We start from the raw sequence: 23,968 nt of genomic DNA on the forward strand, positions 1-23,968 counted from the left end.
CTGTGAAGATATTGGACAGTAAGACTGCTCTTGCTAACCTGGGTAGACAAGCTTTAGTATGTTGAAGGAAAAGTCCTGTCAGCAGAAGGGATGTGACTTAATATCCAGGATTTAAGGGCTCACCAGCAAGACTCAAAACTGTGTGATCATTTGTACAGATAAGATTGTTAGCATTTAAAATAATTAGCAGTCACCAGTGGGGTTTTTTTGTACCAGGCAAGCAATGTTAAAGAAAATAAAGTGTGTCTATTGTGCAGCAATTAGTGTACCACTTTCTCAATTGGTACTTTGTTCTTCCTTCTTGAGAATTCAATACAGAAAAGAAATTCTAACAAATAATTGGAAACAAAGAATACAGGGGTTTTTTTACTCTTCTCTGTTCCAATGTGGACATTTCCTCTATTTTTAGAATGATGATTGTTAGAAGATCTGCAGAAAATTGAGTCTATACATCTTAGTCAAGCCATTTTGATTCACTTCTTCATTTTATTCATCTATTAAGGAAAGGCAATATTTACTCACATAACTCAAGAGTACTGGGAGTGGTAATTAATGCTTACAATAAGTAGTACGATTGAAATGAAGAGCTATGCACTTCCAAAGGATTATTAATTTTATTATTATTGTTATTACTGTACTGAGCTATTGGAAATTACTAAAAGATAGGCAATTACCATGGATTTTCTTGAGATTACTTTGTAGGGTATTAAAAGAAGAGTGTTACATTGCAGAAAACTCATAATGAAGTTGTAAAAGTGAGATTACATCCCGTGCCTTAAAAGGGTATTGTCCACCCATTAGGCTACAAAGTAAAAATAATGAAGAAATACTACATGATAAAATGTGCTGATCTTTCTTTTTACTTGCAGTTGTAGTGACTCATTTACTGCTTGCTTGAGAAGCTTCCCCCCCACCTCAATGATTTTTGAGTCAAATGCCAGAAATGTTTGTAATTTTGGGAAAATGTTATGGTCAGTGGGCAACTGGGTTTCTGCAGATTAACGAGGGCCCATTTGTCAGCTGAGCTGCTGAATTATAGCTGCCTCCAGCGGGAATGTGAGCCCAGGGCAGCTTCTGTGGTCCAGCAGGTGATGAGCCTCCCCTAAGCCGTGGTGACCCGACAGCCAGAGTGCCACCAACAGCAGCACAGCTGGGTCAGGAGCTGTCTGCCCCTGGTGCTGCCAGCTCCAGGCTCTTGTCCTCTGCTTTATAGGACACCTCCTTCAGTTAAACCAGTCTGGCTACAGGACTGCATGCTAAAGTACACAGTGAAATGGATCCCATTATAAACAGTTCTAACGCCATGACTTTGGGAAAGGTTTCTTTTTAAAAATGGGTCATTTATAAAGCTGGTTTAGAATATGGCTGTACCTCAAGACTTTCCCCATGAAGATTTAAAATAGCTTTGTTAATATCCACTTTAAATGGCTATTTGGATTAATATTCTTGAGTTTCCCACGAACACAAGTTGAATTATCCTGTGAAGAAAATTAATTCATTTCCACTGGCAGTAAGGAATAATTTCTTATGCAGAATTTCTGCCTCTTACTTGACTAGATTTCTAGACATTCCAATTTAGGTTCTTGATGAGTTGAGAATAAAAGATTTCCCTATTCTAATCTGAAAGATTAATTACAGAACAAAGACTGTCTATGAAGAAAAATGTTATTCCTCTTCCTTTACCCATGCTGAGAGAAAGTAATTAGTTAGGAGTCTAATCAAACTCCAAATAGGATTTGTACAGTAGGTTAAACCACCTCTGCCCTTGCTGGCACCTTGCTGTTCTGGGTGCTGGAAAGAGCTCTGGTATAATTGCAGCAGTCCAGGAACATAACAAGACACTCTGCCTGTGACAGCAATCTGAAGTATTGGAAAGCATGACCCAGAGGGACATGGAACTTCACAACAGCTGACAAAATTGTGCTGCAAAAGCTGCAAGTGTGGCAGTGCCATGCAGGTAATGCCTTGCTGTGGACTCAGCAAGGTGGTGACTCTCACAACAGGCTCAACCAACCCAAGTTTTACCTGCTTCATTTGGGATATGCTTTGTTGGGATATGAAGCCAATTCCAGTGATGCAGTAAGTATCTCAGTGTTGACAGAAAGCAGCTTGGGAGAAAGGGATCTGGGGTCTTGGTGGTTACCAGGCTAAACAAGAGCCAGCAACATGCCCTTGCCACAAGGAAGGTGAATATTACCCTGGGCTGCACTAGGCAAAGTGTTGCCTGCAGCTTGAGAGAGAGATCCTCCCACTTTATTCAGTGCTGGTGAGGCCACACCTGGAGAACTTTCCAGTTCTGGGTTCCTCGGTACAAGAGAGACATGGATACACTGGAGAGAGTCCAACAAAGGGCTGTAAAGATTCAGAGGCTGGAGCACCTCTGCTGTAAAGAAAGGCTGAGTGAGCTGGGACTGTTCAGCCTGGAGAAGAGACGGCTCAGGGGTATCTCATCAGATTATACAGATACCTGAAGGGAGGGTGCAGAGAGGATGGAGCTGGGCTGTTCTCAGCAGTGCCCACTGACAGAGTCAGGGGCAATGGGCACAAACTGAAACACAGGAGGCTCCCTGCAAACACCAGCAAACACCTTTTTACTCTGAAGGTAACTTAGGTTACTGAAGGTAACTGAGCACTGGCACAGGCTGCTCAGAGATATTGGAAGCATCCATAAAGATCATCGAGTCCAGCTTGCTCCTCACAGGAATAACTAGAACTAAACCATATAACAAAGAGTGTCATTGAGATGCTTGTTGAACTCTGGCAGGGTTCGTGCTGTGACCATTGCAGTGGGGAGCCTGTTCAGTGACTGACCACCCTCTCAGAGAACTTTTTCCTGGTATCAAATCTGAGCTTCCCCTCACACAGCTTTGTTCTGATTTGTCATGTCCTATCAGTGATCAGCTGAGAGAGGAGCCTCCATCCTTGGAGATATTCAAAATCCATCCACTGGGTAACCTGATTTAGGTGGCTATGAAGGAGCACAGCGGTTAGACCAGATACCTCCAGAGGTTCCTTCTAACTCCAACTGTTCTGCGATTCCGTGACTTATGATGTTCTTGACTGATCAACCTACAGGTTCATGCTAAAAAACTCTGCAACAGGACGGATGTACTTAATTTAAAGCACTTCACTCTATCACGCCTGCTGGCCCATTTTTGTTATTTGACTCAGTTCTCTCTTGGCTTCTCCTTCGGGGAGTTTGCTCATCGAAGCGTCCAATCAAACCCTTACTCCAAGACGTTTCACAGCACAAGCCCCTTTGTCCACCGCCCTGTGAGGATCCTCACCTCTCAGCGAGGCGCGACGCGGACACGCTCTCACCCCGCCATGCGGGGCCTCGCCCTGAGGGAAGGGGCCCCCTCTGCAAGCGCGGGGATCGCGGCTCGGTGCTGCTGCCGGACCCCGCCGGACCCCGCTCCGGAGGCAGAGGGGCTCCGGGGCAGGGGGCTCTGTGGAGAGGGGGTACCAGGGGCAGGGGTTCTGGCCCCCCGGCCCTCACGGCCACCGCCCCCGGCGGGGCGGGGCCGGGCTCGCCCGACGCGTTTCGAACGGACCAACGGGCGGCGCAGGGGGGGCGGGAGCGCACAGGCCCCGCCCGGGACTTTAAAGCGCCATTTTGTGCTGGGCGCAGGACATCGATCGCTGCTCACACCCGGCGGGCGCCCCGGCGGCGGCCGGAGTCTGCCTTCGGTGCTGCCTCCGCTCTGCCTTCTCGGCGTCTGTCCCGCCACCCCGTCCCGCTGCCTCCATGACCCGCAGTAGGAAGCAGGCGGCGCTGGAGAGAGGAGCCGGGAAGATGAACACAGAGGCGGGGAGCGCCGCGGCGGCGGCCGCGGGAGCCCGGGCGGCGACGCCGGCAGGGGCAGCCGGCGGCGAACCGGCGGCCGCCGCCTGGGGGCTGGAGGGGGAGGCGGAGAAAGTTGTGTACTCGCGCTCGCAGGTCTCCTTCGCCGGCACCAAGGCGCTGGGCGACGCCCTCAGGCTCTTCATGCCCAAGTCCACGGAGTTCATGAGCTCCGACTCGGAGCTGTGGAACTTCCTCTGCAGCCTCAAGCACGAGTTCTCCCCGGTCATCCTCCGCAGCAAGGACGTCTACGGATACTCCTCCTGCCGCGCCGTCGTCCCCGACCCGCCGCCGCCCTCGGAGCGGCCCCGCCGCCGCGCCGGCAAGCGGCGCCTCCCGGCCGCCGACCCCAAGCGCCGGGCCGGGGCGGCGGGCGGCAGCGCCAAGCGGCGGCGGCGGCGGCGGCGCCGCAGGAGGGAGCGGGGCAGGCAGCGGCCCGCGGCCGGTGGTCCTCGCGCCCAGGAGGAGGAGGCGGCGGCGGAGGCGCCTGAGCCGCCGGGCCAGCAGGCGGACAGCGAGCAGGGCAGCCCGGCGGCGGCCGCCTGGGAGCCGTTCGGCGGCAAGTCACTGGAGGAGATCTGGAAGGCGGCCACCCCTCGCCTCACCACGTTCCCCACCATCCGTGTGCGGGGCAGCATGTGGAGCCGGCGGAGCCTGGCGGCGGCGCGGCGACGGGCGCAGCGGATCCTCGGCGTGGACCTGTCCCCCGTGGTGCGGGTGCGCCGCTTCCCCGTGGCACCGTCCTGAGCCCGCGGGGGCTCCGCTCCCCGCGCCTCACCTTGGCCGCGGTGCGGACAAAGAGACCGGTATCAGTCACCTGTTTACATTGCTTTTGTCTGGATCGTGTTCTGCTGCTGCACTTTATGGGCCGCTCGGGCGGCGCCGGGCCCCCCGCCGCACGGGGGGCGGCCTGCCGGGCCCCGGCCTTGCCCCGGGCTGGGGCCTCCTGACAGGTATCACGCGTGGGGACCAAGTTCCACTTCCACTTTTTTTTCTCTCCCATTGGGCTACCTCACTGGTCCAGAAGTCCACCCAAGAAGTTATTTTCCAAAGGAACTTACTTTCATGCTTGTATAATAAAGCACCATCTGATTCTTGCTATTTTTTTTTCCTTTTCCCCCTTCCCCTTTTCCGATGGATTATGTATGCTTTGTGGTGTTGCACTAGTATGTGCTCAGGGTATTTTGAATCCCAAGCATTCCCAAGTTTCAGTTTACTCTGATAAAGGATGCGTAAAGAATGGAGGTTCAGGACTTGTGGCTGTTCTTGATGGTGCAAAAACTTTTTAAATTTTAATTTCATGAGTTTAGTGATATATAAAGATGTATCGCGCAGTATAATTGTTACACTTTTGTATCTAAAGTCATTTTTAAAGTTTTCTAGTTGAACTAAGTATTTGTTTCTATGGAGCACCTAAAGATAGAATCATCCTGATATTTTATAACCCTGTTTGCTTTAGGGAAGCTCATTCGGTCAACCTAAGTGAACTTAATAAAAGTGAAAGAACAAATGGTGTTTCAGTTCAATGAAACTGCACAGGGATGGGTTCCTGGTGAAGTACAGCACCGCTGAGGCACTCTGTGTCAGTGAGCTCTGGCTTTGAGAGGAATGTAGCTGCTTATCAAAGCAATATCTTGGTGTCTGGAGGTGAACTATGATCCAGCATTGGTACTGACAGCCCTAAGTGAGAAGCTTGCATGACACAAATATGTCACTGAAGTGCCTCTCTCTGCAGAAAGAGTAAGACTCAATATCTGGTCACTCGATAACAAACTAACACTCATCCTGTGGTTGTGAGATGGTTAATAATGGGTAATGGTGTTTAATGTAATTACTTGCACATAATTATTTTTATAAACCTTTCATGGGTTCCACAGTAGACTGATGAAAAATTCATTATGTAGCTTATTTTGACTGAAAAATAACATGTAGTCATTATATATGATAGGCAGTCTCTCTTTAAGCTGATTTATTAAAGGTTTTTTTAGCTCTTATGCTTTGCAGTTGGTGTGTGAGGGAGAAAGTAGTTGATTATTCTCTTTTTATGTTCATTTTTTTATGCTTGCAAGAGGGTTAAGAAATGCTGGATAATGCACAGCTTATGTTCCAACAATCCTGGCAGATGGGACTAACCAGTTCTCATGGTGGAATGAACAACCTCACAACTTGCTTATTGAACAATTTGGTGATTTAAAATTTCTGATGTCTTTTGACTCCTTGTTGCTTGCCTTCAACAAAGGCAGTAAGACATCTTGATGGTGTAGGGGCTGCTTGTAAAAACTTGCCAGTGTTAACGTAAAACAGACAGCTTCTTCTGAAAACCTGTATATTTTGTTGGTTTTTTTCTTACTTAGTGAAACTGCAAACTCCTTATTCTTCCAAACTAATGCTTAATCTATTCTACTGCATTCTTAATCCATTTGGCTTTTGAAATTGTTTACATAACGTTAGACTGTCTGCCGATGGCTGCAGTAGTGCCACGTTGCATTTCAGAAGTGAATTAAATGAAAGTTCAAGGGTGCATGTTGTTGTGCTGTTCCTCTGGGTATAATACCTGCTTAACTGTAAAAGCAAAATTGGGTTGATTTAAAACCCAGTAAGGCAGGCTGCAGAGTTACCAGGTGCTGATGCTCCAGGTATTTCAATTTTGAAATTCTACTGCAGATACACAAGAGTATCATTACTGGTTCTTAAAGTGTCCAGGTGATTTCAGTGCTCCTGTCAGGTTGAGGGTTCTTTAGTATTATTTTCAACTCTGTAGAAAGATGATAAAATTAAGTATCTGGCTTGTGCAGATTCTTAACTCCTAAACAGGCGCAGGACAGGCTAGGTCAGATTTCAAGGGTGAGAGTTAAGGCTGCCAGAGGTATGATATGGGAGATACTGTATTGAATTTGTGCTGCCTTGTTTGGAGGCATATCCTGAAATGTTCTATGTAACAACAAAATATAGTGAAGTAACTTAGAACTCTGTTGAGTGACTCTTGCTCTGAGGGCTCTATGAGTAAGATTTGCTGATTTTTCTCTGGGTTGTGCTTGGACTTCTTGGTTTAGAAGTGGGAGCTTTATTGGGGGTATAGGGTGTTTTGCTGATAGCCAGTTAGCATGTTGGGTTGAAGTCTCATTTATGTCTGAACTCCTCTGACAGCTGCATTTACAGATTATTATCTGAGCCATTTCAGTCTGTGAAGTCAGTTAAGAATGGGACATCTTTAGCTGGGTTTTCTGGCCATGCAATGAGCTGAAATAGCTCAGCAAAGGTTCTGACTACAGGATGGGGTGTGAAAGCCAGCAGGTCACAGGGAAACTAGACCAGCTTATTTCATGATCGTATTCATGGCAATTTGTGGCAATCCAGGACGGGACTGTCTGTGGTCCAGTTTCCCCCCATCTTTTTTCCTCTCAAAGGTGCTATTCCCACCTACCTCTCTGTGTTCATCTGAGGAAACTAAGCAGGCAGAAAGCTTTGGTTTTAGCTTTGGCTTCTGTTCAGCCTTCTTGCTGTAGACCAGATCTGAGGGAGGTTGGGAAGGGGTGTGTGCTTTTGCCACAATATTGAGTTAGATAATTTTAAACATGATGGCAGTAGGGTTTTTTTATGAAAAGGGATGATACTATTTTTGTACTCTACATATATGTGTGATGTTGGAGTTAGTGTAATGGATTCAACGAACCTCTGGTCTGACTCCATGTGGCTGGTCCTGCACCCACTCTGAGCAGCGTGAGAAGTGTGAGATGCTTGATTTAACTCAGTGGTTTCAACATCCTGTCACGTGGGGCTAATTCTGAGACTGACAAAATTCATGCCCAGAATAAATCCAGTGTACAATGCCCATTCTACTTTAGTCAGCATGGATAGTCTCATATTAAACAGGAATTTTGTGGTAGCCTCTGTTGCTGGTTCCCTCTCTTATGAGCTCCCTTTATAGAATATAATATGAGCTATTTTTTTTACTAGATCTGAATTTTCAACCAGTCACTCAAAGGTTACTTAACTTCAAAATGTCACAGAGCCAAAAAGAGTTGGACGATGGCTCCGGATGTCAGTTGAGGCGACCATTGGTCTAGCATGTTGCCTGGTGTAGTCTTTACATTCAAGAGGCAGTCCTTTCCTCTGAGTCATTGCACAAATACATTGTTCAGGACTAAGCTAATAAAAGGAGAACACAGTGCAAGAGTTCTTCCAAACTCTATTGTTACATAAAAGTTTTCGCATCAAAAGGATCAAAGTGTACATCTGGTCCCTGAAACCCTCTGTTACTGGTCTTTAAACAACAAAAAGTCTTAATATGCCCAAACCCTGTGCAGAGCATCATTGCAATTGTAGAAGGCGGTTCTAGTACTTGGATTTTGCCTTGGAGGGGTAGGGAATATTGTGTTTACCTGTATTTCCTTGCCTATCAGAAGCAAAAGGCAGAGTGAATCTGATTTAAAGATTTCAGCATTTATCCCAAATAATTGTTCACTTACTGCTTCTTCAGCAAGGTGGAGTCCTGGGCTCTTTATACTGTTTAAAATAGTTGACTTGTGGTAATATATGTTGGCTCAATGCTGTACTTCAAGTCCAAAATTTGCATGCCTATGAAGCCAGTAATACAAAAAATGTCTCTATTTCCTTTTGGCCCAATGGACCAACACCCAAATTTTGATTTGTATGTATGAGTGAAACCAGTGATTTGGGGTTGAACAGAAGCTTTTGTTTGATTTGAAATGCTGAGGTTTTTCTTGTGTCTATAAACACAGGAAATCTGGAAGCAAAGGACTAGATTGACAAGAGTGAATGGAAATGCCTCATGGAAATGAGGCAATTCATATAGAGAAAGAAGATAGATCTTAGAAATCCTGGACTTCAAAGACACAAATTTCAGTGCCCCCTTTGTTACACTTGTAAGGGTGAACTTTGAAGTTCTGTGTTGTGGAGAACTATGTTATATGAGTTTGAACCATTTAACTCTGTACAATAAATACTCCCTAAGTGAGAAAAGATTACTGAATATCACAATTTTAGGGAACACCTTGCTGCTTTATTCACTATTTATTTTAGGTGAGCATAACTGCCTTAACCAAAAAGACTGAGGCAAACCCATCCCAGAGTATTCTGTGGTAGGGAATCTGCTCAGGTGGTGATTGCAAATGTGGGAGTGCTCCTGATGGTTTATTCCTGAACTATAATGAGGCATCCAGTATATGTGGTGGTAGGACTATGTAGGAGCATTTTGGAACACATCCCTAATCAAGGCAAAGCTATTTTTTCATACTGTAAAAATAAAGCACATATATATATATATCTCATCAGTGTTAATACTGATATCTTCAATAAATAAATATCTATGAAGATATTTATTTATATGAAATAATATATGTGAAAATATATATGAAGATATGTAAATATCTTCATAAAATTACAAAAAATTTCTTGCCAGTATTTAAAAAAATGTTTTCCAGGGTTGATTCCAAGAATAGAGTCTTATTTATCCATTTATTTACTGTAAAACTCCTCATGAAACTGCTTAGTAGTAGTACTCAATAACATTATAGGAGATGGAAGAAGTGGGCCTTCATTCATTCATTTTTACTCAAACGTGTGCAGCCAAACAGAAAAGTCTGTGGTTCCCTGTACTTTCTGCTGGGCTTTAAGAAAGCTTCCATTTTGGTTTTCTTTCAGCCTCCTTATTTGAGACTATAGAAGATTAGCATTGATAGTGTTGAAGTTGTGAGATGATAGTGTCAAGGAAGAGCCCAGTCTCTTGAACTGCTCTCATTGTTCTGGGTTTCTTGTGTTTGAGTCTGTGTGATCTGAGATGCCTTTTCAAAATATTTTTGAGAAAGAAGTCTCTTTCCATCTCCCCATGAATTCCTAAAAATTCTAAAATGAAGATACTATGTTATTATTATGTTTTTACTTTTCCAGTTGAATGGTTGAAATAACAACCATCCACTTTATACATCCCAGAACTGTTAAAGTAGTTTATAACTGAACTTATCCCATGTCTCTGTAAGGTAAATGGTGAAAAAAGGACACATCTTTCTGAATTGACTATGCATGTCCAATTATGTAGGAAGCTGGCTCCATAAAATTTCCCCCTCTAAGGGTATGTGTCTACTCAGCTGAAGGGAATTTGTGCACAGTTTGGGACCAGCAATGCAAGTTTTCTTGAAATAGGGCAGAAAGTGTGGGTTAGGGCATGGTCCCCTATCCTGTCCTGTCCTGTCCTGTACTTACCCTTTGTTCTTCCCAGCTCTGGTTTAAGGTTCCAAATAGCAATGATTTCCTAAGTATACCTGTATAATTATGAATAGCAAAGGCTAAATTTTACAGATAGTATATAGAATTATGGAAGCTTGTAATTAATAATAGTGTATGTATGTATTCCTGCATACATGCACTCAGCCCCCAGAGCAGTTCTCCTAAAGAGGCTTCTGTTGTAGGTTTTATCTGTCCAATGCCATTGGAACATATATTCTAAAAACGCCCCATATATATTCTAAAAATGTCCCACATATATTCTAAAAATGATCCATATTTTCATGGGTCAAGAAAACTGTCCCAGGGCCATCTAAATCCTTCCTGGAATTTACCTTCTGTACTTCCTAATGACTAACCCATCCAGAAACCCCTTTCCAGGAAGGTTTCTATGACTTCTGCCTCATGGTAAATCCACTAATACTAAAAAGTTTTGATATAATCTCCACTTAGCACTTGTGATCTTGGGAGGTTGTGAGGGGAATTCAACTCTTCCAGAGGAATGGGTATCCAATTTTTCTTTTACTTTCACGGTGACAGTTTGAGAGAGGAAGCAACCAGAGGCAGAAAGTCTTAAACCCAATCTTTTTTTCTTAGGAAAAGCTACTGAAGTGCAGTTCCTGCTGCTGTTGAGTGGCCTTCAGCAGGAAGGGTCACACAGTGCAGTCACAAAATGCTTTCCAGTTAAGTACTTTTCCCAGGAAAAAAACACAGAGCACCTTATCCTGTGAACAGACAGAAACAGTGCAGTGCTGATTCTGAGTGGGCTTTAATGTGGTTGTAAATGTCAGGTGTGGTTTTTCATAGAAATTCTCAGTACTTTGGAGCTTAGGCTATACTAAAGGAGTAGTCAGATTTTCTTTTCATTCCTAGATCTTTTAAGAAACTCACTGTTTAAATCTTTTAAGAGCTGCCCAGCCTATTTTTTTCCCCCAAGATATATCAGTTGCTCAGGAAGTTGTGCCTGTGGAACACAAAATAACTCAGGTTGGAAGTGATTTACAGAGGTTAACCTTGTCAAACAACATCCTCCACAAGCAAGCACAGATAAAAGATGTTTTGAAAAGTGGTCCTTTAAAGGCATCCTAACTACTCATAAAAGAGAAGGAATAGGGAGAGAATTAATTAGAAACAATACGGGGACAAATTTTCCTGTATTGAAATGTATCCCAGGGTCCTGAGGGAACTGGCTGATGGCATTGCTGAGCCACTCGGTCATATTTGAAAAGTCATGGCAGTCAGGCCAGTCTTGGAGATTGGAAAAAAGGAAACATCACTCCTATTTTTAAAAAAGGGAGAAAGGAAGAGCCAGGGAAGCACAGACTGGTGAGTCTTTTCTCTGTGCCTGGGAAGAGCCTGGAGCAGGTCCTCATGGAAGCGATGTTGATGTGCACATGTGACAGAGCGGGGATCTGAGGCATCACCAAGGGCAGGTCGTGCCTGACCAGTCTGGTGACTGCTGTGGTGGAGTGACTGCAATGGTCAAGGGAAGACCAACCAATGCCATCTGCCCGGAATTCTGTAATGCTTCCAACACAGTCCCACACAACATCCTTATCTCTTAATTGGAGAGATGATTTTGAAGGGCTGGACTGATTGGTGAATAAGGAATTGGCCAGACAGATGCAGCCAGAGAGCTGTGGTCAATGCCAGGTTGGATGGGGCTTTGAGCAACCTAGTGTAGTGAAAGCTGTCCCTGTCCATGGCAGGGGGCTTGGAACTAGATGACCTTTAAGGTCTATTCCAACCCAAGCAATTCTATAACTCTATGAAATCCACAATGAAAAAAAAAGATGATGCTAATCTTTGATATTGTAAAATCTGTACATTGTGACCATAATGTCATTTGGAGCTTTTTATCCTCTCATCTTGTATGATAAAATTAATGATACTGAACAGAAACATCCCAATACTTATTTCTGGACAAGTGGAAAGAGGTAGAGGAGAAAGTGGAGAAAATTTTTGTCATTTTTTTTTTAATTGTTCCATCTGCTTTACTACTACCTTTGTTTTATGATCCAGCATTTCACTGCAGCTCCGTGTAATTTGACAGAATTCCTGAGTGCAATGAGTTGTGCTACAGAGAATATACCCTAGGTGCTCTTAAAACATATTAAGTATTTGAATACTGACTAGATACATCAAATATGCTCATTTATTAGCGATAAATAATGATCTTCTGTGTAACAAATGTGCATGAATTACTTCCATCTGCACATAAATTTCACCTCATTGTCCAGTATCTAATGGAAACCTTTCTGTCACACCAGGTGTCTTAATAATTCCCTGGTGGTTTTGTACCCTTCTGATTTGGCTTGACTGATATCATTGTCTGTTAACTAATGTCCAGCTTTCTCTTCCATATTTTCACTGTATGTAAAAATCCCTTTCCTATTAAGAAAAAAAATCATCATTTCCAGGATCATTGACTGCTTGAAACAATTTGAATAAAACAAAACCTCCTGGAATTTGGAGAGCTGCCTGAAATGATCTTGAAAAATAAGTTTGTCTTAATGAAAAATGTCCCATTAAAAGAAAAGCACAAAGCAGCCTGTTGGTTTTGCATGACTTATTTTGTTGACATTTTTATAAAACCATCTTTTATTTTTGCAAACAGTCTTTCATTAAACTAAATGTTTAAAAGCTTCCATTCCAGAAAAGATAATGGAGGTGAAAGCCACTTAGACTTTTTTGTTCATTATTTGAGTAACTTGTTTTTTTTTTTAAATGCAGAACAATATATCAATGGAGCACTGGAAATAATTTATTTTTAATTATTATCTCCATGGTTTTCTTGCTAGTAGTGTCTAGTGCAGAGCTGTGTAAGTACCTCCCTAAAGGGATCATGAAACCTGAACAGGTCAGCTGGGCAGGAGGGTCCTTGTGTTGGGCACAACTCTGGCACACGTGGTAGGATTTTAGAATTGCCGTGTCCTCCCTGCTGATGCTGAGCCTTGCCCCTCTGCCATGGCACTCCTTCCCTGAGAGAAGGTGCCCTGAAACATGGCTCTGCAAGGCTGTTGCCCTCCTACATGGTGTAGGGCTTTTTCATGGGCACGGAATGTAAAAATCACCACATCAGAGCTGCAGCTTCTGCCTTGCCAAAATGCGACAGAATATCTGGAGTGCCAGAGAAGGAAATAATATTTCGTGTCAGCAGTGTTGCTAATTAACGTGTAAATAACTTTGCTCACTTTTCACCATCACAAGACAGGCTTAAAAGAACCCAAATATTTTAAAATTATATATATGTATCTGCAAGTTATACAAGACACAAAATATCATGCTTTTCAAGATTTTCTTTGCCTTCAGGAAGAACCGAATCTCATTTTAATTTTGAATGACCAATAAGTTTTCTCAGTCTAGGAACACGGACAGTAAGAAAAACAACAAATACCATGATCCTGGCAATAAAATCCCAGAGTTGGCAGTCGTGGGTCAGACAAGACAAGGCTTGGGAGGGAGCCAGACCCTGCCTGTGAACAGGAGCAGCAGGCTGGAGACAGTTGTCTGGAATCTGTCTGGGCTGCAGGCACCCCAGGAGATGAGAGAGTCATGCAGAGAAGCAGCTTTTTGCTGGTATGGGAGCTGAACATCAGAGCTTGTTTCCACTTAAAGGGGGTTCCTGTTAGAACTGCAACCAGCAAACCCTGCCCATGAAGATGAAAGCTAGGCAGCTCCCCAGAATAGAATTACATGAGGAGAAGGGAGTTGTTGCATGTATAAAAACATCTATGTTAGAAGATTCATTGACATGGTTATAGGGTTTGAGAATGGGTGTGTGGTTTGGTTTGGTTGGTTTTTTTTTTGTGGTGTTTTTTTTTTTTTTTTTTTTATGAGGAGTAAGGCTATAGGAAAGGGAGAAGGCTCAGGAACAATGTAGGGAGACACAAAATTTGCCTTTCTCTATGCACAGTTTTGAGCAATTGAAATTAGGTCAGATCAGGATTCTCCAGATGTTAGAACCTGTGGGGAAGTGCAGATGGCCTTTGGTAACAAAGCAGTCTTCTACTACTCCCATGAAAGTTGGGAATGCTTATGGAAATTCATTTTAAATTGTATGGGTTTGCAAAGCCCAAGCACATCCTGTTTGTTTCTGGCTCTAGGCTTCTTGTGCACAGAAATTCCATCTCACACACCAATGATTATTTTGGGGCTAGTTGGAACATGAATTTGAGGACATGTTACAGAGTTTCAGCCATATTTGCCATCCATTTTCTTTTCATCTTGGTAGCTGCTGTTTAGACATAAATCATCTGGGCTGCGCTTTCAAAGACCCAAGTTTCAGGACCTCTCATGGTGGACCACTTTAATTCAATCCAGCTGATGTCAGCCTGTCCAGACTATGTAAAGGAAAATTTGGAAGCATGTGATAGCATAATGCAAGTACTGATGGAAAGGATGTGCTGCAGCTTCCTTCCTTCCTTCCTTCCTTCCTTCCTTCCTTCCTTCCTTCCTTCCTTCCTTCCTTCCTTCCTTCCTTCCTTCCTTCCTTCCTTCCTTCCTTCCTTCCTTCCTTCCTTCCTTCCTTCCTTCCTTCCTTCCTTCCTTCCTTCCTTCCTTCCTTCCTTCCTTCCTTCCTTCCTTCCTTCCTTCCTTCCTTCCTTCCTTCCTTCCTTCCTTCCTTCCTTCCTTCCTTCCTTCCTTCCTTCCTTCCTTCCTTCCTTCCTTCCTTCCTTCCTTCCTTCCTTCCTTCCTTCCTTCCTTCCTTCCTTCCTTCCTTTCCTCTCACAATGGGAGAGAAGGTGGTAAATGCAAATTGTCTCACACAGTGACTAAAGGCATGGGCTTTCCTTTTGTCTTTACAAATCCCACAGAGCTGATGCTAGGGCTGTGGCTGTATTCCAGACAGAATATATGTCCCCATAAAACTGTGCTCAGCAGCTCTCACTGCTATTGAAACCACCAGCATGTTAAAACACCTTGTTACTAGTGGCAACCATTTTCTGCTAGTCTAATTTTTTTTTTCTTTTGCTTTCAAAGAATGGGAAGGGATAAAATAGAATTTCTTGTTTGCTTGCTTGCCCAGTGTCCTTTACATTCCTGCACAGGTCAGTCTCCCCTTTGCTTGTTTTACAGACACAGCACAGCCAGTGAATTATCCCCTCAGCAGCCACTGGTGCAGAGGCTTTTCAAGACATCTCCATAACTCAGATTTCCCCATGCTGCTACCTGTAAGCACAGCAGAGCTCACAGCCTGTCCAAATGTGCAATGTGAGCCCCATCTCTCCTGCCTTCTGTTAAGTGGCCTCTCAGCCATCCTCATTTTCCCCCAGCAGAATTATTTTGTCTAGCTCAGAGATAAAAATAGCTTGCTGTTTTCTAGGGACAGATCCTAGAGAGATGTTCTCAAGAGAAAAGCACTGAGCAGCAGAACAAATAACCAAAGAAGTACAATTCCATGATAAACCAAATACCTTTGAATATACCTAGGTGGTCTGTGGATACAACTATCAGTGACAAAGAGCAACAATTTTTGCTTTTCCAGTCCCTCTTTTTTTTGTTGTTGTTGTTTTTCTGCCTCTGTCAGAATAGGCAAGTACTTCCTTAGCACGCACACCCCTTGGACTTGCATCCATAAAGCACTGGGTATAGAGCATCTTGTGAGAAAGTGTTGACCCATTTACAGTTCACAGACCAGGAAGACCAAAACCCACCATCTAATGTGATGTGAGAACAGCTGGAAGGCTGTATTATGAGGGGATTATATGCTCATGTGTGGCTTCCCACAGACATTTTAGTTTTTGCCTCCCATAATACCTCCTACAAGAAAACTGAAGCCCAGTTGCTTAGGTATAGTTTCTAATAACCCAACGTTTTAAAGATAGCTGTTGGAATACACTGAATTTCTGAGCACTGCTGGAGAACCTTAACTAAAGCAGGACTTAAAAACATAGCAGTGACATAATTCCCACTTCAACCTACAAAGTTAGCTAGTGGGAGCCGAGGATAGATGCAGTTTAGTTGTCAAAATTTTGCAGTCATACATAAAAGCTTTGATCGCTGGATATGAACTTCTGCTCATCTCAGTCTGGTGTAGAAGGTGCAAAACATTGCTACAAAAATCCTGTGAGGACTCAGAGGCAGCCTGGTGAGTTGCTCAGAGGTTTGCCCAGCTCTTTCTCCATTACCATGTGCCTCTGCTGTCTGCCCATCCAGAAGTGTGCTGGGTGCAGAATGTTTGAAGGGTTTTCCCCTCTGAACTCGACCAAATGTGCACACACCCACCCTAGTCTTGACAAGCCAACATGATGCACCTCATGGCATGGGTGCACAGCTTTACAGGATAAATTGCTTCTTAACTGAGCAGCCTTAAATGTTTTGAATCTTTGCTGGCCTCACAGCTGAAGTCATGGCATCAAGCTTCAAGATTGGAAGCAAAATTATTCAATAGATGTGGCTTTAAATCCCAAACCCTTAACAACAAGGGACATTTTTAGTGACTTGGTATCTCTCACTTGGAATCCTTTCTTAGCTGGAGGCTCCAGTTCAGTCATTGCTCTGCTGTCCTCGTGCAGAGCAAGCCCTCTGTATCTGCACTAATGTTGGACTACTGGGTTGTCACTCAGCACCCTTGTCTGCTCCACAGATGGTGATGTGATGGTGGCCACTCCAAAACCCCTCCTGGTTTAAACTGCCAATTCCATTCCCCTTTGGGTTCACCTTAAATCTATTCCCTTGCATATTACCCAAAACCAACATGTTTATACTGTGGTGACAAAGCATCCCCAGAAAAACAGCTTTCCTCCTATCCCAGACTTTTTTCCAGGCTGTTACATTGTCTGGGATTTTAGTAACAGATGTTGGGATATATATTTTCCTCTAATCTGCTCTGCATCTGGACAATTGTGGTAGGATGCATAATGCAATACAGACAGTATGCCCCGCATCCTATTCCTTTTTTCCTAAAATCTTGTCCACTACCCTACACAAATCTTGGTGTTTTCAATTTCATTCTGTGAAACTGCAGTTTTGGTGAGCTGTCTTTCCAAAGATTCTGAAAGAGAAAATCAAATGTTGCCTGTGGGTCTGTTTCCACAAGATTTGACACTTGTGTCCCTATGTCTCTTGAATTTTTCAGTTGCCAGACTCCTTTCAGCTGAGGTGGCACTGGTATTTGTTCAGGAGGTTTTCTGGGTGTTGCCACACTCCCAAAGAGTGTTCTTCAGAAGATGTATCACTGAATGATTCATTGCCCTTGCTTCCTCCTTGGTTGTCAGTCTGTAGTTACCCAGTTTCCTGCATGCTTATGTTGTGCTCTATGTGCCTTTTCCTTTTCCACACTTGCAATGAATTTAGGGGCTCTCAGTGAAAGGCGTCGCCTTCTGTGTGCACACAAATGACAGTGTGACACCCAGGGGTGGCGGTGGCTCAGGAAGGAGGCTTGAGATGTTCACCTGATTGAGTGCTCATTGTATCTCTGAGCTAAACATGGGGAAGCCACTGTGGTCCCTGCACAAACTCTGAGGTTTGAGGGTGTGGCAGGAAGGGGGTGAGGAAGGGTTCATGGCTACAGCAGAACTTCCCCATAATTTGTCACCCCAACATTTGACTACACTTCTCAGATGGTTGAAACAAAAGAGAGACACAATGGATTTATGCGATGGTGGTATCAAAGAACACAGTTCTTTTCTGTTTTGATTCCCAGTCCTTGTCCATCTCTGCAGTCTGATCCCCACTGCTGCACATCATCTACCTCTGTTCAAGGCCAAATTCCTCAGCACTTGAGATAAGGTGTCCTTGGTCGCTGGCCCTTTCCTGTGCAATGCCTTACTGGGAAGTCATTACTACATATGACAAAGCCAAATGTGCCTTTCAAGAGTAAGGTTTTAGATGCAATAACTTGGAACAAGTGGAAAAAAAATCCCTGGTGAAACAACCACAAGAGTACAGTATGTGCCAGTGCTCAGGGTGGTGAAAGGCATGCTCCAGTGATGATAATCCTATGAGACAGTATTGTATTTGGCACTCAGACAGTGGTGTGATCTGCATTTCAGGAATCCCTTAGCAAGATGAGAAAAGGGTTTCCAATCTAAAAGAAAGAAAATTACAGAAACTGGGAGTGAAAACTCACCTTGTTTAATTTATGGCATGTCCATGTTTATATCCTCCATAAATCTTGGAGAGGAAGGGACTAGCCATTGCTCTCCCACTCACCTCTAATTGATAGTGTTCTTTCTCTGCAGGCTTAAGTTCCAAAGAAATAGGATTTATCTTCAGAATTTATGTTTGGTTTTGTTTGTGAGAGAATTCTTCTGTTTTCTTAACTTCAGAGAAAATGAATCATTGTGAAGTGGGAGGCTTGGACACAAAGTTGAACAAGAATGAATTTCTTGATTTATAAACTAGAGAGTACAAACCCCAAAACCTTTTGGTAAATTTTTTTCATTAAGATTTTCAGTCTGCTATAGTTGAAGCACTAATAGTCCACATTGCCTAAAACTATTTCAGAAGCTTGTCAAGATTTTATTTTTCAAGTATACAATCATCTAAAATCTAACCATGTATATTCTTCCATTTGCTATTTTGATATATTCAGCTTTTAATTATAAAATATTACAATTTGGATAAAAGCCCTCTCTGAAGGGCCCTCTCTCTCTTTAAAAAAGTTGAAAAAGTAGCAATTTTTCACATAATGAAAGCCTAAAAAACATAAGTATATATTTCACATACCAGCACACAAACAAAATGCAGTGTAGAATCCTTGTAATGTGTGAAGTGTTTTGACTCAAATAGTTGGTGATGAATAGCTGTAGAGATATATGTGTGTGTGTATAAGGACAGATTTGATTTGTGGTGACTGTAACACCTCTTTAATCAAATATCTTAATTACAAGTCATGGTGTGCCTAGTCTCTGAAAATAACATACCGTTTTAAGAAATTAATGCTACAAATGGGTAAAAACAAAATCAGGTTTTGGATTTTTTTACACATTTGATGTTAGAAATTGTAATCTTCCCTTTTTTTTTTTTCTCTATTAGGAAGTAAATAGTGAATTTATATTGTATTTTCTTATACAATCAGAAAAACACTGATTATACAGAAAAATGAGATGGTGAAATTCCTGAAGTTTGCAAGGAATCCAGAAGGCAGACACAGGGCTTGTAAATATGCTGAGCTGACTTCACAAGCCAATAGGTTTCAATTTGTGTGCCCACTGAAATCCAAGTAAACCTTGCTATGGCAACCGCCTTGCTGAGGAGAATTAACATAGAGATGGACTTGGTATTACTTTATGTCTTGTTTCAGACTGCTCAAATAACAATAGCAATAGAATGGAAGTACCCTTTGTGCCAAGAACAATAACAGGGATGTGCTCAGTCTGAGTATTCTTGGCAACAAATACTTCAAACAAATTTGGCTCTAAAATGAAGCATTTTCAGTATTTTATCCTTTCATTGGATGTGCAAAGGATAAGACTTCTTGGAGCAAGTCCCTATCAGTCGTTTCCTCTAACTGGAGAAGAGTGCATTTCTTGGAAATAGGGCTTGCATTTCATTCCAGGAGAAATTCTTACTCATTTTAGTAAAAATAGAGGGTTATTTTTTATTATCAGCTCAGCACAGAAACTCAAAACTCAAATTGTGATATACTGACAAACTCCAAATTGTGGCAAGGGACTGGTGAGAGAGGGAAGACTTTCCTTAAAGTCTCACAAGGAACTCTGGTTATCCAAGGAAATCATGGTGTTGAGCATTTTCAGAGAATCACATAACAACTTCAGTGAGCAGGTCTGTGTGGATGATTGTCATGTTGCTACTTCCAATAATACCACCTTGCACCTCAAAGTATTTTTTTCACATTGTAGCACCAAGAGCTCTATCATTATATGAGACTCAATTTTCATTAAAAGAGGGAGGGGGGGAAAGTGCATGTCTAACCCTTAGAACCATGGAGCATGTAAATTCCAACCTCTTAAAAGACTATTCTAGTTTTTATATGTTTAAAATCAAGCACAAGATTTTCAAGATCTGTTTTTTGGGTTTTTTTTGTTGTTGTTTTTTTTTTTTCTCCACCTGTATTGTGCTTATCCTGCATAAGCAAAATCTAGATTCTAGAGAAAAGATTCCAAGCAAATTCTGCTTCTAGAGATAAGAGCTAGATTTGAGCATGTCTTGCAAGTTTTTCATTGTCTTCAAGTTCTGATTGTTATCTTAACCACAGCACAGCAGTGGTCTCTGGGCAAGAAGGAGGATGATTTTGGTTCTGCTCTGCACAGAACTCTGTTCTTCTCCTACTGAAAATCCCTCTGAATTCAGTGGAAGGAGGGATGAAACAGTGAGTGATAACAAAGACAGCATTGTTCAGCATTGCAGGGGTCTGGGATGCTGGTGATGCCTTTTTTCTTTGTGCTCACTTCCTCTGGCTCATTAGGGCTGTGGCTTTTGGTTTTACAGCTCCAGTGTGTATGTTTGCTGGTTTTGCTGTTGGGTGTCAGCAATGTCTTGTGGGCTCTGCTGCTCACTGTGCCACAAGGCAGGTGTTCCAGCAGTACTTTCAAATGCAAGATCCATTGTAGGGGAGTGGGATGTCTCCTCCTAATTTAAATGCACAGAATCTAAGACTGGTTTGCATTTCACATGAGATTAGATTTGCATGATTTTTTGATTATTTTAGCTTTTTTTTCCCCCAGCAATAAATACAGCATAACTCAAACCCCAAGAGGCTGCCTTAAGCACCTGTGTAGCTCTTGTCTTGGTGTGTTGCTCAGCAGTGTTTCCTTCACACAGGATGTCAGCAGGCTTCATTTTCTATGCTGAAGTGGTAGAAAAATAGCATAAAGAGAGGCTGGGAAATTGAGAATTATGGGAGTTATCAAGACCTCAGTGCTCCTCCAGGGACTGATACATGGCTCCAGTTGAGATAAAGGCACTGGCACCCTGGTTAAGTGGGTGTGGGGCACACAGAGTATTCAGGCAGCTCTCAGGGAGGGAGAAGGGGATAATCAGTGTCTCAAGGATAGTGGGTACTTCTGTAAGCCCATGCATATACTTTCAAAATGCATATTTTAAAATTTTGATACCTAATGATTCTGGTTTAGCACGCTAAACTATTAAGATTAATTACCATCTATTTTCATTCTTTATAATTACTGTAAAGGTTAGAGGGATGTATTTGTTCCAAATTAGATTTTATTCTCATACTCAAGTAAGTGTTTAGATTAATTCTACCTGAAGTGGATGAACTATTTTGGTTTTACAAAGCAATCTGAGCAAATTTCCCAACTGGGCAGGAAGGAAGCTGAAAAATCAATTGTGCCCATCATCCCTTGATGAAGAGACCTTTTCCCTGCAGGGAAACCTGCATTTATTGTTCATTCCACATTTCAGAAGCTATTCAGCTATAAATTTCAGACATAGTTAAAATACATTTTTAATTACTACTAGTATTTCCAAGGCTCTCGGAGGTGGCAGCTAGCTTCTTGAAACATTGTTGTATCTGGGTGTATCTGTTATTTATAGAAGATAAAAAAAAAATTCTCTCTGCTTTGGTATTTCCAGGTTAGAAATTAATTTCTATATATAATTCCCAGTTTCTCCTGTGTTCTCTTCACAAGATGAATGGCAACTAAGGAGGTTTTGTCCCCAGCTTTTCCCAGAGCCCTTGGGGAGCCTGGGCTGTGGATTGTGCCAGCTCACTCTCCATGAAGGGTCTGGGTTCTGTGGCTGCACAAGGCCAGCTCTTCCTTTGCTCCTCAGCCCGTGGTCCCCAAGGACGCAGGACAAGGCCAGAGCACCTCTGCAGATTGGGGAGGAGCTCTCCCTGAAGCAGAGGAGGTGCTGCTGCCCATGCCCTGCCTCCTGTGCAGCGTGGCTGGCTCTGCTATCCCAGGCTGGAAACAACCGCGCTCTCCTTTAAGGCTGCTGGTGTTACAGAGCCTGTGTATTGTGTCCTTCTTTGGGAGAGCTGCAGGAAGCAGTGTGAAACCCATGTTTATAAAAGGATGTGAGACATAAACTAACACTCCCTCTCTGATATCTGAAGATTTATCTTCCAGCTGAATTCCTAAAGAGAAAACTACAAAAAATATCAACCTCAGTGTTAATGAAGAACCCATAAACTGCATTTATCTGAATTTACATATGGAAGAGAAGGTGGTATGATAAAAGAGAGATTTAGCTACACATCCCTCTCTGAAAATATAAACACAGTTTTCCCTGTGTTTATTCTAGACTGTCTACAAATGCATTGTAATACCAAAACGGGATCCTTGGAGCCCTGAGCACAGCTCTGTGCCAGAGCTGAGCGCTTTGGCAGGCGGCTGCAGCACACAGAGCAATGGGAGCTGCTCTGCACACAAGGACAGCAGCTATGATCATGACATTAAAGGCAAATCCAGGGCAGGATTTTGACTGGGGAGAGCTGTGGTCAAAGATGGGAGATGGGCAGTTGGGGAGGAAGACGTACAGTTATTCTGAACGAGAAGGAAGCACTGCCTGAGCAGCAAGGATGAGTAAACAGGATAATTACCAGGAATTTACAGAAGTATTACTGCAATCATGGAATGGCCTTTGTCTGAGCACAGAGAAGGCAGTGGAGGAGCCAGAAATAAAATCCTGGTTGGAAGTGACATTGACAAATATTTTAGAGAAATTTTAACAGACATGAAGAAAAAGGAAAGGAGAAAAGCATTAATTAATTTTTGAGATATCAATGGCCCTTTCAGGAGAAGAGAGCAAGGAAAATATGTGGATCTGACTGGTCACTCACAGTTGTTGGTGCAAATGTAATAATTTTAACTGGAGAAAAGAATGTAAATAAGCAGATATAAAAGGGAAGCAGGGTAGCACCTCCACCAAAGATAAGAAGAAGACAAAGGAAAAAAACAGGAAGAAAATCTCACTGAGCAAAGGATACACCTCACTGTTGAAGGTGAGGGAGAAGTAGAGAAAAATAAAAAAGCAACCCTTGCTGTTAAGAAGGAGGTGGAGCCTTTAATGCCCAATGGAGAGAGAAGCTGGTAAGAGGAAGAAAAGGAAATCAAAATACTGGAAGCAGAAGCCTTGAATTTTGAGAAGCCTGGAGATGAGGGGGAGGAGGGAGAGCAAGCAGCACGCAGAAAAGGAGGTGGAGCTGGGCAGGCTGCTAAAGCCTCCTGGGCTCGCAGGGAGAAGGAAAGAAACCCAGGAAAAATGGTTAGTGAGAAGCTGAGAGGAAGCACAAGGTGGGTGTGGGGACATGAGCTACAGAATTACAACTGGAGCAGAGGATTGCAGTGGGAACAAAGCAGGAAAGAGGTTTGGGAATGCATCCTCACACAAAGCCTCTTCCCATTATGTCTGAACATGTTTCTGTCAATTTGATTAAATTAAGCAGTTGATCTCATTATCCAGGTGGTGGGTGGGTGCTGATGCATAGCCCTCAGGAACATATACAGCCTATAGGAAAAATTGATTTATGGGTCACTGGCCAAAATTTTAAAAAATCCCTAAAAAAACTATGCAATGTGGTGCCAAACAAAGCTTATCTTTTCCCATTACCTTTTTTTTAATTTTATTTTTTTTCCCTTTTGGTGGTGAATGAATAAGAGCAGAAACAAAATTCTCTGCATCAGATGTGAAGAAAAATAACTAATTTCAGGTCTTCATGAGAAATGCCCAAGGAACAAAGTGGCAATTTTTTTCTGCTGCTATTGCAGAAGCTGCAGCCTCACTGTCCCCATGGGAGAGCACAGACCACACTCCAAGGAGCTGTATTTCACTCCTGCCAACAGGAATTTGGCTCCACCTCTCTCTGGTGACTCCCTAAGGGCTGGGCTGATGACTCCTCTGCCCGTCACTCTTTGTACAAGGCACAAAGTGTCACCAGCTGGGACTGCTGTGGGTCACCTCCCTGGGCTGTTCTCCTCTCTGGAGGGACCTGGCAGGTCCACACCCACT

At 43.1% G+C, this 23,968-nt stretch overlaps 1 protein-coding gene across 1 annotated transcript; it reads left to right on the top strand.

Moving 5' to 3' along the window:
- Positions 1-3,579: 3,579 nt before the first annotated feature.
- On the top strand, positions 3,580-12,688 carry CCDC71L (coiled-coil domain containing 71 like). The gene has a single exon (XM_026790343.2). It carries the CDS (start codon positions 3,749-3,751, stop codon positions 4,589-4,591), a length of 843 nt encoding a protein of 280 aa, XP_026646144.1. The 5' UTR covers positions 3,580-3,748; the 3' UTR covers positions 4,592-12,688.
- The last annotated feature ends 11,280 nt before the right edge of the window (positions 12,689-23,968 follow it).

Source organism: Zonotrichia albicollis, chromosome 4 (genome assembly GCF_047830755.1).
Source record: "Zonotrichia albicollis isolate bZonAlb1 chromosome 4, bZonAlb1.hap1, whole genome shotgun sequence".
Lineage (NCBI taxonomy): Eukaryota > Metazoa > Chordata > Aves > Passeriformes > Passerellidae > Zonotrichia > Zonotrichia albicollis.